Source organism: Heterodontus francisci, chromosome 2 (genome assembly GCF_036365525.1).
Source record: "Heterodontus francisci isolate sHetFra1 chromosome 2, sHetFra1.hap1, whole genome shotgun sequence".
NCBI lineage: Eukaryota > Metazoa > Chordata > Chondrichthyes > Heterodontiformes > Heterodontidae > Heterodontus > Heterodontus francisci.
Window position 1 is genome coordinate 183,622,056 of NC_090372.1, and position 18,306 is coordinate 183,640,361.

General features: G+C 41.9%; 1 protein-coding gene across 4 annotated transcripts in view; it reads right to left on the bottom strand.

The window, feature by feature from the left end:
• The window catches only part of LOC137349219 (partitioning defective 3 homolog), a 956,485-nt gene that overhangs the window by 197,268 nt on the left and 740,911 nt on the right, over nucleotides 1-18,306 (bottom strand). For all 4 annotated transcript variants that reach the window (XM_068014722.1, XM_068014712.1, XM_068014729.1 and 1 more), the window contains one exon: nucleotides 12,368-12,629. In XM_068014722.1, coding sequence (XP_067870823.1) covers nucleotides 12,368-12,629 — 262 coding nt within the window. The remainder of the gene's footprint in view (nucleotides 1-12,367; nucleotides 12,630-18,306) is intronic.

Below are 18,306 nucleotides of genomic sequence, written 5' to 3' on the forward strand. Positions count from 1 at the left end.
CCTTTGCAATGGCCGAGCAAGGCACTCAGTTGTATGAAACTGCGACACAGTCTAAGAAGAGTGATGAAACCGGACCGACCATCCGGCATTGACCTAGGCACCAGAAATGACAACGGAAAACCCAGCCCTGTCGACCCTGCAAAGTCCTCCTTACTAACATCTCGGGGCTTGTGCCAACGTTGGGAGAATTGTCCCACTGACTAGTCAAGCAACACTCAGAATCATACCTTGCAGACAATGTCCCAGACACCACCATCACCATTCCTATGGTATATAAGCGGAGGCAGTTGCCCTGAGAGTCCTCAACATTGACTCCAGACCTCATAAACTCTCATGGCATCAGATCAAACATGGGCAAGGAAATCTCTGGCTGATTACCACTTACTGCCTCCCCTCAGCTGATGAATCAGTACTCCTTCATGTTGAACACCAATCAGAAGAAGCACTGAGGGTAGCAAAGACACAAAATGACTCTGGGCAGGGGAACTTCAATGTCCTTTCAGCTCGGTAACCTTTTGTCAGAGCTGTAAGAAGTTAGAGATGTAACAGGTTTTAAACAAATACAGAGATAGGGAAAACGGTACAGCGGGGTGAGGAGGGGAGAGAAGAACAAAAGGGAAAATATTTGATAGGATAGAGGACAGGAAAGATTAAATGGCAAAAGGAATGATGGTGCAAGGCAAAAGGGGTTAGAAATGGGACATGTAAAGGATAAGATAAAGTAGAATCCTAAAAGATTCTATAAGTATATTAAGAGTAAAAGGGTAGCTCGGGAGAGAGTAGGTCCCCTTAAGGATCAGTGTGGTAATCTATGTGTGGAGCCACGGGAAATGGGTGAGGTCGGAATACTTCTTGTCTGTATTTACTGTGGAGAAGGTCATGGAAGCTAGTGAGTTCAAGGGAGGGAACAGTGGTATCCTAGAGCATATCAACATTACAAAGGAGTGGGTGTTGGAGGTTTTGAAGCACATTAAGGTGGATAAATCCCCAGGGCCTAACCAGGTGTATCCTAGGATGCTATGGGAAGCAACGGAGGAGATTTCTGGGGCCCTGGCAGAGATTTTTGCATCATCATTAGCCAAAGAGTGAGGTACCGGAAGACTGGAGGATCGCTAATGTTGTACCTTTATTTAAGAAGGGCAGCAAGGATAAGCCAGGGAACTACAGGCCGGTGAGCCTTACATCAGTGGTGGGAAAGTTATTGGAAGGGATTCTGAGAGACAGGATTTATATGCATTTGGAAAGGCATGGTCTGATTAGGGATAGTCAGCATGGCTTTGTGCATGGGAAATCATGTCTGACAAATTTGATTGAGTTTTTCGAGGAGGTGACCAAGAGGATTGGCGAGGGCAGGGCGATGGACGTTGTCTACATGGACTTTAACAAGGCCGTTGACAAGGTCCCACATGGTAGGCTGGTCCAGAAGGTTCGAACACATGGGATCCAGGGTGAGCTAGCAAATTGGATACAAAATTGTCTTGGTGATAGGAGGCAGAGGGTGGTAGTGGAGGGTTAGATACAGACCCTTAGAAAATAGGCGACATGTTTAGATAGAGGATCTGGATCGGCGCAGGCTTAGAGGGCCGAAGAGCCTGTTCCTGTGCTGTAATTTTCTTTGTTCTTTGTCCATCACCAAGAGTGGCTTGATAGTATCACTACTGACTGAGCTGGCTGAATCCTAAAGGATATAGCTGCTAGATGGGTCTGCAGCTGGTGGTGAGGGAACCAACAAGAGAGAAAAACTTACTTCACCTCGTCGTCACCAATCTGCCTGCAGCAGATGCATCTGTCCATGACAGTATTGGTAGGAGTGACCACTATACTCATTTTGGAGAGGAAGTCCCATCTTCACACTAAGGGCACTCATCATCATGTTGTGTGGCACTACCGCCGTGCCAAATGGGATAGATTTTGTACAGATATAGCAACTCAAAACTGGACATCCATGAGTCGATGTAGACTATCAGCAGCAGAATTGTTTTCAAACACAATCTGTAACCTCATGGCCCGCCATATCCCCCATTCTACCATTACCATCAAACTGAGAGGCCAACCTTGGTTCAATGAAGACTGCAGGAGGGCATGCCAGGAGCAGCACCAGGCATAGCTCAAAATGAGGTGTCAGCATGGTGAAGCTACAATACAGGACTATTTTATTTATTTAGAGATACAGCACTGAAACAGGCCCTTCGGCCCACCGAGTCTGTGCCGACCAACAACCACCCATTTATACTAACCCTACAGTAATCCCATATTCCCTATCACCTCCCTACACTAGGGGCAATTTACAACGGCCAATTTACCTATCACCTGCAAGTCTTTGGATGTGGGAGGAAACTGGAGCACCCGGCGAAAACCCACGCAGACACAGGGAGAACTTGCAAACTCCGCACAGGCAGTACCCAGAATCGAACCCGGGTCCCTGGAGCTGTGAGGCTGCGGTGCTGACCACTGCGCCGCCCTCTGTTTCCTGTCAGTTATCCAATCCTCTATCCATGCTAATATATAACCCCCAACACCAAGAGCTGTTACCTTGTGCAGTAATCTTGTGCAGGTCCTTATTTAAATATGCAGAACAGCTTACTACTGCCTAGATCAGCTCCTCAGTGAGCAAGGCTGGTTTTCCAATATGAAGTAGAAGCAAGTGTTATTCCAAGTACAGCTGAAGCCAGTTAATTGGTGATCCATGTTGGAAGTGACACCATCCCACTTACCAGACCATCTACTGACAAGACAAACTCATCAATACCAATTCAAAGCTGCAGTTCTCCACAGCTATATTTTATCTGCAAACTAAAGAGAATAAATTGGCCAGAATCCATTTTGAAGTTTCCTCATTTGTAAGTGGACGAGTGCCCACTTGTATCCATGTGGTACTAACCATGGCTCATTGCCTACAATTCCATATTGTGTACATTGAGTAGGAACCAAAGCTATTTTGTATAAATAGATATAAAAAATATATTTGTGAATAAAAAGTCTATAAAAATTCAATTTCTATTTGAAACATGACTTTTAATTAGTGAATGTATTTTAGTTAGCACCTTAATGCTGGAAAAGGTTAAATGCTGTGTTATTGCTAGTATATGTAAATAGTGGAATTGATTAATATTGATAACAGTTCCAATAAAGAAATGCCCCTTTAACTCCATTCCAATTAGCCATGTATTTCATGGAAATATTTCACATGCAAAGCTAGCAGCCCGCGCACATGAAATATTAGCTATTAACAAAAGAAAAACACAATAATGCACAAAAAAGATAGAATGCGTGCTGTTCAGCCAGTTTATTGTCCAGCTCAACATGATTTCCATAGCAACCACCCATCAAAGCTGGCAACTCTGGTCATCACCATGGATATTAGTAGGGTTAACCAATCAGAAGAGGCACTGGTCACACACACCTAATGAACCTGTCTGAACACTACGTTCCCCTGACTATAATGATATTATTTTGTAATTAAATGTGTTTTGTAGCCAATTTACTTTTCTTGTCATTCAGCAGCTTCTTTTATCCAGCATAATTGCTCCATGACAAATGTGATTATTAACTCACAACTATATTCTCGTTGTTGCATCAAAGTAATCAGCTGCTTCAAGTAGCTATTGCTGGGGGAGATGAACAATGGCACAGTAACACAATAACGGCAGAAGAAATTAAAACGCAGGCATAAATTGTACAGTATTGCACCACCTTTGAGGTTAATAATTTGACAAAGGTAATTATTTGGGATAGAAATGCAATACTGTACTAATATGCCTCCTGGCTTGCCATAGTCACGTGACCTCTACCATGAGGCATTCACTGCAGGCAGCCATCAGAAGGTAGTTCAATAAAAACAGTACAAGCAAGACTGGTACCCTGTGAGCTCATAATATGGTGTCAGAAGTGGAGCTGAGATGGAGTGCTGAAGAGCTGTATAGAAGCACAGCTACTAAAAGGGGAACAGAGGACTGTTCAGAGTTGCTGAAAGCTGCTAAAAGCTAAAGGAAGTCACAGAAAAGGAACAAAGAAGTGCTGAAAGTACTGGGTAAGACACAATGGCTGCAAACTTTCCTGAACTGGTGCCGGTCGAAATGAAGCAGAACCAGCAATTTTTTCCACTCGCAATGGCAAAATTACAAAATTGTGACATTTAATTAACAAACCAGAGCAACTACGAGCAGCTACACTTTTATCACGGTTGGGGAGAGATTGTTACAAAATGTATTCCACCCGAAGTCTCTCTGAAGACAGCAATTTTGAAAGCCTTGAAGGCATGCTTTGAACCCAAAGTGAATGTAACTTATGAGTGGTACGTGTTCAATATTAGTGAAAAAGTTGTTGAAAAATATAGGTGAAAAAGAGTCCATTGATTAATAAGTGACTGCATTAACACAGCTCGCAGAATCCTTTGAACTTGCACAACTAAAAGATGATCTAATTAAAGACAGGATTGTATTAGGCACAAGAGGTCCCGCAGCAAGAGCACGTCTACAGAGAGAGGAGAAACTAACTCTCAGGAAAGCAATCGACACGTGAAGAAGCACTGAGGATGTAAATCAGCAGCTAGAGCATATTCATGGCAGAACAGACCAGGCCTTGCATTATGCTGATAGACATTCCAGGCTGAAAGGGCAGAAATATCACAGACAAAGGGAAGGATGCAAATACTGTGGAGGACATTACGCAAAGGAAAAGGCGGCACGCCCAGCGAAGGGAACACAGTGTTCTCACTGCAAGAAGCCAAATCATCTTGTATACAAGTGTTTTGCCAGAAGGAAGCACAACAAGCAGGTAGAGATGGCCACTGGAGAGATATCAGCCAAAGTTTCTGACGAATCACTATACGCTATACAACAGGTTGGTTCAGTCAAGTCGATAGGTGATAAATGGTTTGTGACTATTGGAACGACGACTGTCGAAGGAGAACATCAAGTGTCAGACAGACATCGGTGTGTCATGCAACATCATGACCTTCACAGACCTGTGCGAAGTGGCTCAACATGGTGATTCAAAAATGAAGTCCTCGAAAGTAAGGTTGAGGCTAGATGATGGCACCATACTAGTGCCGAGAGGACAAATTATTCTGAGAACCCAAAGCAATGACAAGAATGAAGATCTGGAGTTCCAGATCATAGACTGCAAGCAAAAGCCACTCATCTCAGCTGGAGCAACTCTAAAACTTGGACTTGTAACCTTCAACATGCAAAAAGAGATTTGCATTGTGTCGCAGCACACTAAACCATTGACCGCGGATCAGGTCCCAAAGGAGTACAACCATGTATTTACAGGTTTAGGATGTCTTCCTGGTGAATGTCATCTCGAATTAGATGAGAGGGTAAGACCAATTCAGCATCTGCCGAGCAAAGTTCCAGCTGCCCTCAAGGCCAACCTGAAAGACAAGACAGAAGAGCTGGCAAAGGAGGGAGTAATCAAGAAAGTGACAACCCCGACAGAATGGATTAGCAGCATGGTATCAGTAAAACAACCTGAAAAGCTGAGAGTATGTATCAACCCAAAGGCTCTAAGTAAAGCTCTGAATAGATCTCTCTACCCCATGCTTACCATAGAAGGAATTTTGCCACAACTTGCAAAGGCAAAAATCTTCACTACCCTAGATGCAAAGGATGGTTGCTGGCAAGTGAATCTGGATGAAAGCAGCAGCTTTCTAACCACATTCTGGATGCCATTTGGGAGATACAGATGGTTGCACGTGCCGTTTGACATTTCCACGCCTCCAGAAGAGTATCAACGCAGACAGCATGAGACAGTTAGTAATCTTCCCGGAGTGGAAGCTATAGTGGATGATAGTTTATGGATGTGGAGACACAATGGAAGAAGCTACTGCTGACCACGACCAAAATCCAGTGTGACTGCTAGACAGAGCTCGCCAGATGAACCTGAAGCTGAACAAGAAAAATTGTAATTAAAGGTGCCCAAAGTCAAGTACATCGGTTATGTACTGACAGCAAAACGTCTTCGCCCAGATCCCGAAAAGGTGAGAGTGGTAGCAGCAATGCGGCAGCCTACAGATGTAAAAGCAGTGCAATGATTTGTTGGATTCGTCAACTATTTAGCAAAATTCGCACCCAATTTGTCATCGGAGTGTGAACCATTATGCCAACTCACTGCCAAGGATGTGCTGTGGTATTGGGGCACAGAACAAGAAGCAGCGGTCACTAAAATCAAGCAACTAGTGACAGCAACGCCAGCGACACAGGATTTGGAGTAGCCCTAATGCAGCAAGAACAACCAATTGCATTTGCATCCAGGGCGTTAACGCAAACAGAACGATGCTACGCTCTGATCAAGAAAGAGTGCTTGGCCATTGTCTTTGCTTATGAATATTTTCATCAATACCTACTTGGAAGAGACAAAGTGACAGTCGAGTCCGACCACAAGCTAGGTCAAAGCATTTTCCTCAAGTCGCGACTATCTGCTCCAAAGCATGTGCAAAGAATGTTACTCCAGTTACAGAGATATCATCTCAATTTGACATGCAAGCAAGGGAAACAGATGTACATCGCTGACATGCTGTCGTGAGCTGCACTCCCCACAAAGAAAGTACAGGATGCTATGACAGAGTGTGAAATCTTCCAGATCCAATGTGAAGGTGCAGCTCGACATGTTCTGGAAGTCATCAACCCAGCAGAGACACTGAATCTGACAAACATGCGCCTTGCTCAAATCAAGTGAACTACCCAACAAGATGCAACTCTCCAAGTGTTTCAAGAAGTAGTGAATGAAAGGATGGTCTGACAGCATCAAGGACATTCCTGTGGTCACAACAGCATTTTGGACTTAAGAGATGAAATGACAGCCCAACATGGCATTTTGTATAAAGGAAACAGAATCAGTATCCCTAAGGAGTTGAGAGGAGAGATGCAAGCCAGCAAGGAATTGAGTGGAGTCTGAAAAAGGCAACAGAAGTGCTCTACTGGCCAAACAGGAGCAATGAAATCAAGGACCTCATCAGTCAGTGCAGTGCGTGTAATGAGTACCAAGCTAAAGAGCTGCTGATGACACATTACATCCCAGACAGACAATGGATGAAGTTGGGTGTAGACTTCTTAACTCTCGCAGGAACTGATTATCTGGTCACCGTACACTACTATTCTGACTACTGGGAGGTAGACCAGCTGACCTCAATGACTACTGGTGAGATTGTAGAATGCCTGAAAGCAAACTTTGGTCATTATGGCATTCCAGACATTGTGATGAGCAACAATGGCCCTCAGTTCACGAGTGAAGAATTTAGTCACTTCATAAAGGATTGTGAAATTCAACACCATATTTCATCTGCACACTATTCCCAGTCAAATGGAAAGGCTGAGGCGGCAGTAAAAATCACCAAAGGAATCATAAAGAAATTGAGTAAATCCAGCACAGTTGCATACAAGGCAATCCTCGAGTGGAGGAACACACCTACTGAAGGCATGGAAAGTAGTCCAGCACAAACTACTCTTCCAATAGCAAAAAAGCTACTGAAGCTAGTAGTAGTAACAGATGTGAATGACAAAATCAAGGTGAAACAGCAGAAAGCCCAAGTTCATTTTGACAAAACTGCCAACCATTTTTCTATTCATTCCCGAGATGTGGGCGTCGCTGGCTAGGCCAGCATTTATTGCCCATCCCTAATTGCCCTTGAGAAGGTGGTGGTGAGCTGCCTTCTTGAACCGCTGAAGTCCATGTGAGGTAGGTACACCCACAGTGCTGTTGGGAAGGGAGTTCCAGGATTTTGGCCCGGCGACAGTGAAGGAGCCACAATTGAACACTGCAGAGCCAGTCAGGGTACAAACCTTCAACGCTCTCAACAAGAGTCAGCCCAAGGGGCAACTTGGACCTGCGTACAGCAGTTGTCATCTCGATCGTACACAGTGGAAGTGAACAACCAGATATACTGTTGCAACCGTAGGCACATACGCGCAACTGGAGAACGTGTTCCTTTACTGCAGGCGGCTGATTAGGATCTGCACAGATCACAGATCAACCATCAATCCCAGAGGTCCGCAGCATCCCAACAATGGAAATGGAACAACAGTTACCACGGCAACAAGTGACATGGGAACGACACTCCCGGGGGAAGGAAAATCACCCAGATGAACAGCCAATGACAACGTGCACGCGTACCATTAAGAGACCAGCATGATTTAAAGACTATTGTGTGCAATGCATGTGCAGAGACTGACAAGAATAACCAACTGCTAATGCATGAGAACAGTTGGGTGCATCGTGGGTAACTTGGACAACTCACAGTGTAAATGATAATGCATGCAATTTTTTGTTTTTTTTTGTATGAAAAGGGGGATGTTTGGGATCGAAATGCAATACTGTACTAACATGCCTCCTGGCTTGCCATTGTCATATGACCTCTACCATGAGGCACTCACTGCAGGCATCCATCAGAAGGCACTTCAATAAAGACACAGTACAAGCAAGACTTTTGTCCTGTGAGGTCGTAACAGTAATGCCTTCTCAATTCTTCAGTAACCACCTATGCAGGTCACTTACAACATTAGGATTGTCTGAACAGACTTAAAACTACATTATTAAAATCAGACTTACAAATAAATCTATTTTAATACCTTATCACAAGGAAAGTGCTATGCATTTGTCCAGCAAGACTTAAACATTCTAGTGGCAAGCGCACTTCCATCTCAATTTTACATATTTACTGGATAAGTCGATGCAACTTCAGCTGACATGACCAAGTTCTAGCGAGGGGCACCTTTGAGCTCCTGAATAGTTGCAGGCACTGGACAGACTGTGTCCCCAGTGTGCATCAAAAATGCCATGCAGGCAGAACAGGTACTTCAGGAGAATGCTGTTTAGCCAAGCGCAGTAAAATCTCACAAGGAATAGCTATCGCAGAGTTGGACCATGACATTTTACAACAGTAAAGAAAGTCTCACTGACGAAACAAGTGGGCTTTTCTTCTGTATGTAAAGCATAACAATCCAGGGCTTTCTTTACAACTGTCTCCAAGATGAGTAAACGAAACAAAATAAGCTGGATATTTGCTTTCGCTTTCACTTTCAATGCCTCAGTGGTTTAGTGCAGCTCTTATCTGGAAATTCTGCTCTGGGGAAGATTCAAAGGTCTAGACTGTGTATTGCTACCTTACTGCTAAGTCAGCCAATGGACAGTGTCTTTAAAGGGAATTTGGGCAGTGTTCCCTTCACTGAATTGGAGCCACCATTATATCCTACAAATACCAAGCTGATGATATCTTGGGGGTGAGGTCAGGCAGTGTGTCATAAAGGTTTCAGAAAATTGCAAATTTAGAAAAAAACTTTGTCTAATAAAACATCAAACCTTGTTTGTTCCTTCGCTCAAGTTAGAAGACAGAGTCATAGACTCAGTTATATAGCACGTGTCCGTGCTTGGCCATCAGGCACCTATCTGTTCTAATCCCGTTTTCCAGCACTTGGCCCATAGCCTTGTATGCTATGGCATTTCAAGTGCTCATCTAAACACTTCTTAAATGTTGTGAGGGTAGCTGCCTCTGCCACCCCTTCAGGCAGTGTGTTCCAGATTCCAACCACCCTCTGCGTGAAAAAATTCTTCCTCAAATCCCTTCTAAACCTCCTGCCCCTTACCTTAAATCTATGCCCCCTGGTTATTGACACTTCTGCTAAGGGAAAAAGTTTCTTCCTATCCACCCTATCTACACCCCTTATAATTCTGTATACCTCAATCAGGTTCCCCCTCAGCTCTAGGGAAAACCACCCCAGGCTATCCAGTCCCTCTTCATAGCCAAAATGCTTCAGCGCAGGCAACATCCTGGTGAATCGCCTCTGCACACTCTTAGTGCAATCACATCCTTCCTATAGTGTGGCGACCAGAACTGTACACAGTACTCCAACTGTGGCCTAACTAGCTTTTTATACAGCTCCATCATAACCTCCCTGCTCTTATATTCTACGTCTCGGCTAATAAAGGCAAGTATCTCATATGCCTTCCTAACCACCTTATATACCTGTGCTGCTGCCTTCAGTAATCTATGGACAAGTACACCAAGGTCCCTCTAACCTTCTGTACTTTCTAGGGTCCTACCACCCATTGTATATTCCCTTGCCTTGTTTGTCCTCCCAAAATGCATCATCTCACAGGATTAAATTCCATCTTCCACTGCTCTGCCCAACTTACCAGCCCATCTATATCGTCCTGTAATCTAAGGCTTTCCTCCTCACTATTTACGACACCAGCAATTTTCGTGTCATCTAAGAACTTACTGATCAAAGCTCCTATGTTAATGTCTAAATCATTAACATACACGACAAACAGCAAGGGTCCCAGAACCGATCCCTGCAGTACACCATTGGTCACAGGCTTCCAATTGCAAAAACAACTCTCGACCATCACCCGCTGCCTCCTGCCACTAAGCCAATTTTGGATCCAATTTGCCAAATTGCCCTGGATCCCATGGGCTCTTACCTTCTTGACCAATCTCCCATGCGGGGCCTTATCAAAAGCCTTACTGAAGTCCATGTAGACTACATCAACTGCTTCACCCTCATCTACACATCTAGTCACCTCCTCGAAAAATTCAGTCAAGTTAGTTGGAAACGATCTCCCACTGACAAAGCCATGCTGACTATCTATCCCTGATTAATCCCGCCTCTCCAAGTGGAGATTAATCCTGTCCCTCAGAATTTTTTCCAATAGTTTCCCCATCAGTATGTTAGCCTCACTGACCTTTATCTCAACCTTTATTTCGAACCAACTGCAGCTAGTTTGTAGCAATATTATATTGTGATAATTGATCACTGCCCTTGGCCACTAAGAGATTAGGCTTTAAAAGCTTTAATGTGCTCACAGTATCTCATTTGAGTACTTCAATCACTTGTCTTCTGAAAATAATGGGGAAAGTACAGGTGTTCTGGCAATGTTTTTAAAATACCTAATACAGCTTTTCTTTTCGGTTGCAATTAATTTCAATCCCCCTGAGCTTGCTTCATTCCATGCCTTCCTGAAAATTCATCATAATGGCAAAATAACAGCATAATCATTTCTTAAGTTTATACCTTCATGTCTTCCAGCAAATCCATCTGGGAGACTCACAATAATGATTCTGAGCTAAAGTGGGAGCACTGTAACATGCTTCCTCTACTGGGATTTAGCTACTTATACTATGACTTAATGAAGATCCGACTACAAAAACCTGCAATTTTAATTGAGGAACGAAGACTTACTTCAGCACATTATGTAGGTGCATGTATAGAAGCTGTCAGATTCAGTTGCTATATAAAGAGTCCCTGGGCAAAACGCAGGCTTTAAACTGAAAGTATCGGTTACAGCAATTCTGTCATTGGAAGCCATCTTGAGAAATGTGTTCTTTTTTAAAGTCACTATTTACCCAAATACACCAGCTCACTGTACAATTATTTGGATTGCAGGGATGCTCTTGAAATAGCAAGGGTCCAAAGAAAGAATAAAATTTGTATTTTGCAAAGACAGTGAAAAGCCAGAAATAATTTTCAATATAAATTGATAAAGATCATCAATTGTGTAGTTTTAACATGATCACTGTCTCTGGTGACAGACTGCTTATGCCAATTTCAATGAATGATAAACCACAGTCAGGAATTCTCCTACGGTAAACATAAGCTAGTCATCCAGAAATTCTACAGCAAAAGAACTTAAATCTTATGAAGCACTGGGATTTATCACATGTATGCAATGCTGTCCTGATGAATCCCAGAGAATTAATCTAAATCCACTTGCCATTTCCAACAAATGGCATTCATAATCAAAATCAGCCAAAAAATTATATTTCAAAACTAAAATTCTCGAAAAACTGGCATCTGTTTTATTAATTGCACAGCTGCTTACAAGATCACATAAATATTATGGAGGTTTTGAATGCATCATTGGTTACATTTACAATTTCTTATCCCACAGACGTATAATATATTAATATACATATATATATATTTTTGTCTCAATATATAAAGGAGAGAGAAAAACAAGTCAGTCAGGCTGGAGAATGCATAGTTCACAAAATCATGAGTTGCATTATGGTTTGCCTCATTTGTAGAGATCAGCTCTTACTGCTGGGCATCATACAATGCTGGCTGTAGATTTTTAACTGGACAATAATCTAAAATATTATTTAATCAGCTTCCCACCTCCCATTCTCAAAAAAATCTGCCTAACCACAATGTAACACTAACATTGTGTGATGCCAAAGCAGTAGAATGATCAATTGTGCCTGCATTGATATTTCTCCACACATTGTACAGTGTAAGGGTCACTGAAATGAAATCACATAATTACTTAAGTTCTTTAACATCCATGTTAAACACATCAATTAGGGATAAATGCTTGCTGTAAAAGCATTGACCCACAATGCTATATTAATAACTACAAAAAGTGCGTTTACCTGAACATGTCGCCGAGACCCTTCAACATCCCTTTCTTTGCTTTATTCTTCTCTTTCTCTTTTTCCTTCTCCTTCTCTTTGTCTTTCTTCTTTTCTCTCTCTTTCCCAGTCTTTTCTTTCTTCCTGTCCTCCTTGCTTCTGGAACCATTGATCTGTTTCTCCATTGTGCCCGACAGATGTCCACTAGCCAGTGATGGCTGATCGCTAGCTGTCGATACGGACTCTCTGCCCGATCTGGAACTCTCCTCTGTGTCTTCCTCCACTGTAAGTGAAAAACAGAACATTATTACTGGTGTGGAATGTTCAAACCTGAATTCTGAAGAAATTTAGAAAAAAAAAATGACATTTTCATCTGCACAATGTATTTTGCAAAATTTTGAAGTTGCAGTCACTGGCTCCAGAAACCACTACCACAATAAGTAGGTTGGAACTGGAAATGGCAATTTAGATTTTCCCTCTTAGCGTCAAGTTTATAAATCAGATTGTGAGTATTGTCTGACTACAGTTAAACCACACTGAATGTTAAAAGTCTTACTTTTGGGTTTGTTGGCCAATTTACCATTTCTTTCTGCAAAACGTCCTCTTTCTCTTCTTTTTTGAAGGTGCTGCCACAGGTTTTGGTGACTCTTCCACCTCACCCAGTCTTCATGTGCGGGTGCAGAGAGCGAGTGTCAGCACATTACTTAATCCTGGGGAATGTACCAGTTGTGACCAACTTTGTACTTGCTCACTTTGCAGCAGGTGCCACTGTATAACAACCAGGAGTGGGAAGCTTTGCTTATATCTCCTTTCTGAGCCAACTCTGACCCCTGCCAAGATCAGCTAACTCAGCAAAGGAATCAAACCCACAACTTTACTGTTTGGATGGCTCTTGTACACTCCCTCCAAGGAGCATTGAGCTGATAGTACTCTCATTTATGTGTCAGAAGATTGAGAGTTTAGGCTGACATATGAGTGCAGTACTGAGGTAGTTGTCTGTCAGATTAGACATTAAACTAAGACCTGGTCTACAGGTCAGGTAGAGGTCAGGTGAAGAGCCCATGGTGCAAACTGAAGAGGAGCAGGGAGCTTTCCTGGTATCCTGACTACTATTTATCCCTCAAACAACAACCATTAAACACTTGCTAGTTGTTGGATTTTGCTTTATTTGATGCTATAAAAGTGCAGCTTTTTCTTTCTATTTCCACCACTGTACAGCCTGACTGTGGCTTTCTGGCAGTGGATTTTGGCCTCAAAATCTCTCACTATTTCAATATTTTAATTCAGTTAACAAAATACAGAAGTGGTGGAAAAAACTCAGAAGAGCTGTTTTATTTTAGGGCATTCGGGTCTGTGCTCATGGCAGTAAGCATGAGCTGTGCTCAATCAGCTACTACCCAAAAATAGGCTTGCTGGGACTTGCTGAAGCTCACTGCCAGAACGAACCATTTTCATTGGTTGTTCCCAGTTACCATTCTGAACCAATCCTGACAAGCTTACTGTCACGATGCAGTCAGCTGTGCAAGACCCATGTGTCAAGAGTTACTACTGTGATGGGCGAAATAAAATCGGCAAGGGGAAATTAACATAACCAAAGCCTTACCTGTTTTAAATTATAAGGGGAAGCCAAGGAAGCTAACTCTTCAACAACAACTTGCATTTATATCGTGCATTTAACATAGTAGAATGTCCTAAGCTGCTTCACAGGAGTGTTATCAAAGAAAATTTGACACAGAGCCACATAAAGAGATATAAGAACAGATGGCCAAAGGATTGGTCTAAGAGGTAAGTTTTAAGGAGCATCTTAAAGGAAGCAAGAGGTCAAGAGGTGGGGAAGTTTTGGGAGCAAATTCCAGAGTTTAGGGCCACAGCTGCTGATAGCACAGTCAGCAGTGGTGGAGCGATAAAAATCAGGGATATGCAAGAGACAAAATTGAAGAGTGCTCTACCCTCATTAAGAATGGTATAATCAAAGTCTTTAAAGTGACAGGAATAGATTAGATGAATATGAGTTTTTTTTTGGTGGAAAGCCATCGCCACCAGCAAATACGACTGCTGCATAAAATGAGAAAACTACAAGGTAAATAACGTATAAAGAATAACTTTAACACGGTCAGTCATCAACTGCTGCAATAGACTGACAGCAGAAGCAGCAAATTTCAACCTACTGAAGCCTTCAAAAGGGAACGAGATCAATTTCAGATTTACCAAGCAGCAGGCAATTATGTTTGGGTAGGATTTAAAGAAAAGTCGGACTGGGTTCTGAAAACAACTTGACTGACAAGAGCAAGCTGGATGGGTTAAACCGCCTCATTTTCATTTTCTTATGTTGTACTTTTAGCCATGAATCAATTCATTGTGCCTTTTCTGGTCACTTGAATTACTCTTAACACTCTCCCTGCTGACCACCCATTAGTCATAATCTCCAATTTATCGAAAATTCTGCTCCACATATCTCACGAAGTCCTACTTACCCATTAGTCCAATTCTCACTGAATTACATTGGCTCTCCATTCACAAATTTAAAATCCTTGTCCCCATCTTTAAATCCCTCAAATATTTTGTGTCTCAGTATTTTCAGGCTTTCTACTAGCCCTCTATCTCCACCCACCCCACAGTTGCCTCAGCAGAACTCACCATGTGCACCTATTCACAATACCATCAAAAACACTAGCCTTGAGCGGCCTGGGTTCTAGTCCCTGGAATTCCCTCCCTAAAGCCCTGTTCCTTCATCCCTTTCTCCTCCTTTAAAAACCTCACAAAAACCCACCTCTTTTTTGACCAATCTTTTGGCTACCTTTTCTTGGTTTGACATCAGTTTCCCATATGCATTTTGTGAAGTGCAGTGCGACCTTTTTTTTTACAAGAAAAAGTAAAGGTGCTATATAAATGGAGGCAAAAGATCCTGAAGTTTGCATGCTGTCGCATTAAATGAGAACTGCAGCACCAGGTCAAGATCAGGATTTAGGCCGCTCCACCCAATATGACACTGGGTTCCATTTCACAAGTTCATACAAAGCTTTGATGTATTATTTGGAGGGAGAAGAAAAGCAAGCAATTCAAGTCACCATTGTTGTGCAGATTGCAGAAACTTTAAAAACTCAAAAGATCTGAAATTAGTTCAATCTAAAGAGATGGCAGCAACTCAAAAAAAAATCATTACCCAAATTGTGAAACTCATGGTACTGAAACTGAAATTTTAAAAAACACAAATGGGAAGATTGTAAAAAGCTGGCAAATCGATCAAAGACACAATGAAGTAGTGCAGACCTAATTGTAATAGTTCTGAAGCACAGCCGAGACACAATGTCAAAGAAACTGCTTTGAGTGGAATAAATCAAAAATGGACATAAAAACCTCATTATCTACATGAACTGTACCAATTGGTGGGGTACAATCAAACTGTTACTGAACTGCTTACTGGTTTAAGAATAAAACCTCCGGTAATTTACTCACTAATATATTCGGTGCTAAGTGAAATTCATGTATCAGGAGCACTTTATTGTTTATGGAGACAAGACTTTTTCCCTTCCTTTCAACACAAGTCATTTTTACTGAGGTTCTTACGAACATCAAAACAAAAGACCGCACCTCATAATTTAGGCTATAAACAGAGCAAACTGTTGACGATGTTTAAGCTTCAGCTAATACATATTTTGGAACATTTGAAAATGAGAACCTAATGATACAGAATCCCACTAATGTGTCTTGATCCTAATGATTTGCTCTCAAGTAACAAGTGAGGAATTGTAATCTCAGCTCTCCTGGGGCGCTCGATGTGTATAAGGGCAAACACTTCTCTTACTTTGATCTGATAATTTTGCTGGTAACTACAACTGCTGTCATTGCCAGTGTAAAGAATGAAGCATTGATTCTCAAATAGAATAACAACAGTCTGTATTCAAAGGGACCAGATTAAGAAATGAATTGTTGTCCACTAAAAGAGTTACATTTTTGCTGGCTGTTCCTGGCATTTTTTTAAATAAAATCAAAGTTTGTGCTTTAACATATGGGATAAAGAGTTATTAGAATCAACGGACTGCAGTTTTGGAGGCTCTAGTTCTCCAAACCACTGGCTAGAAATGTCATCTTGTGAAAGCTTAGCATGTACTTAAGTGTGCAGTAATTACTCCATGAAACACATGCCTTTTCACCTCAAACTCTGCTAGATTTCAAGATTTCCAAAATGAAAATCAAGCACAAGAAATTCTATTTTGGCATTTAGCTCATAGGATTTATTTTATTGCATTAAATTTAGTCAGAGGACAAAGTTCAAATCAAGAGAGGATTTTGCATAGGAAATGTTTTAAAGCTTTAGGCAACGTCGTTGCTGCCTACTCAGAAGTTACTGCACAGCAGGTCTTCAAAATGTCCATTGTGCAAAACTAACTGACAGGTGGTGTTATCCATAGAAAGCATTTAATCCACACTTGAGAATTGAAAGAGGAAATTATAATCTTTGTGCCCAAACCATCAACAAACTTCTTTTATTACCTTTCCATTTATCCCTCCTAGACATCCAGAACACACTGCAAGGGTCAAATTACATTGTGACACTCTACATTTGATTAGCCAATAATCAAGTTAAAACTGACAATATCAGCACAATAATATGACCGTGCCTTTTTCTGAATGTTATGGCTAACCATCTAATATGATTTTGTTCCACTTTTAAAGCCATTTCCCACTGGCCACAATCCAGAGGCAGAAGTACTTCACTGCCAGGGTATAAAATGACATCAAGATGTACTCCAGCCATTATGATTACTATCAACAAATTGTGCCTTCAGTGAAAGGATACATTCATTAATTTGATATAAACATTACCTATTTACTTAATCTCATTCAGTCTTATCAAACAAAAATTGGAATGAACCTTTCTGCAAATACCTCTTAAGTGAAGCTTCCAACATGCACATTAAAATTGCAAAGTCAAGGGAAGCACCCTCCTCGATAAAGCAACAATGTAAACAGTTTTTGCATGAAGACTGTGCTTAGCATAATACCAAACTGTGCCAACTCAATCAGAAGAGTGAGGGTGATTTTTGATGCTTGCTTGGAACTGATATGAAGTAGGCAGAGGGTCCACGCTTCCCGCCCGAGGCCGACAAAGAGAAGCCCGAACAAGTTTTGGCTCTGGCTTCATTTGAATGGCATTGGCGAGTTGTGGGCTTCTTCATCCTGCTCCTCCTGGCTCCACACAAATTACATATTATTTGCAGCACCAAAACAGGCCATTCAGCCCAACTGCTCTATGTTGGCGTTTATGCTCTACACGAGCCTCTTCCCACTCCATCTCATCTTATCAGCATAACCTATTCCTTTCTCCTTCATGTGCTTAGTCAACGTCTCCTTGAATGCATCTATGCTATTTGCCTCAACTTCTGCATGTGGCAGCAAGTTCCACATTCTAACTACTCCCTGGGCAAAGAAGTTTCCCTCAAATAAATAAACGGGCCTTATCTTGAGCAGTTAGGCTGCTCAATGCCTATTACAAATGAGTGGAGCGTGAGTGACAAATGCATTTGTAGCTGGGAAAACAAGGGCCTGCAAACAACCCAGATTTTTAGATTTAGGTAGCCTCCCAGTGGAAACACGGAGGCATGCTGCTCGCCCAATTGCATACCCGCCTCACCTCTACCTCTGATTTACAACTGTCAGCTGCTCGCTTTGCACAATGAGAAACAGGAAGCCAGCATCTGAAAATTTGCCTCAGTAACTCCGTAGCAACACATTTAATGTGTACATTATAAATCAAACTGCATAAACCATACTATGTTATGATTAAGTTAGCAACTAAGTTCACCTCAAAATCTTTTTTCTCCGATATTGAAGTTGAAGATATAAAAAAAAAATCCATTTTAACACATAACACTATCAATAATCATGACATTTCCACAATTAGCTCCATTCCGATGAGTCTGCAACCAGAGTAAATTATTGTAGTCAATTATGTTACG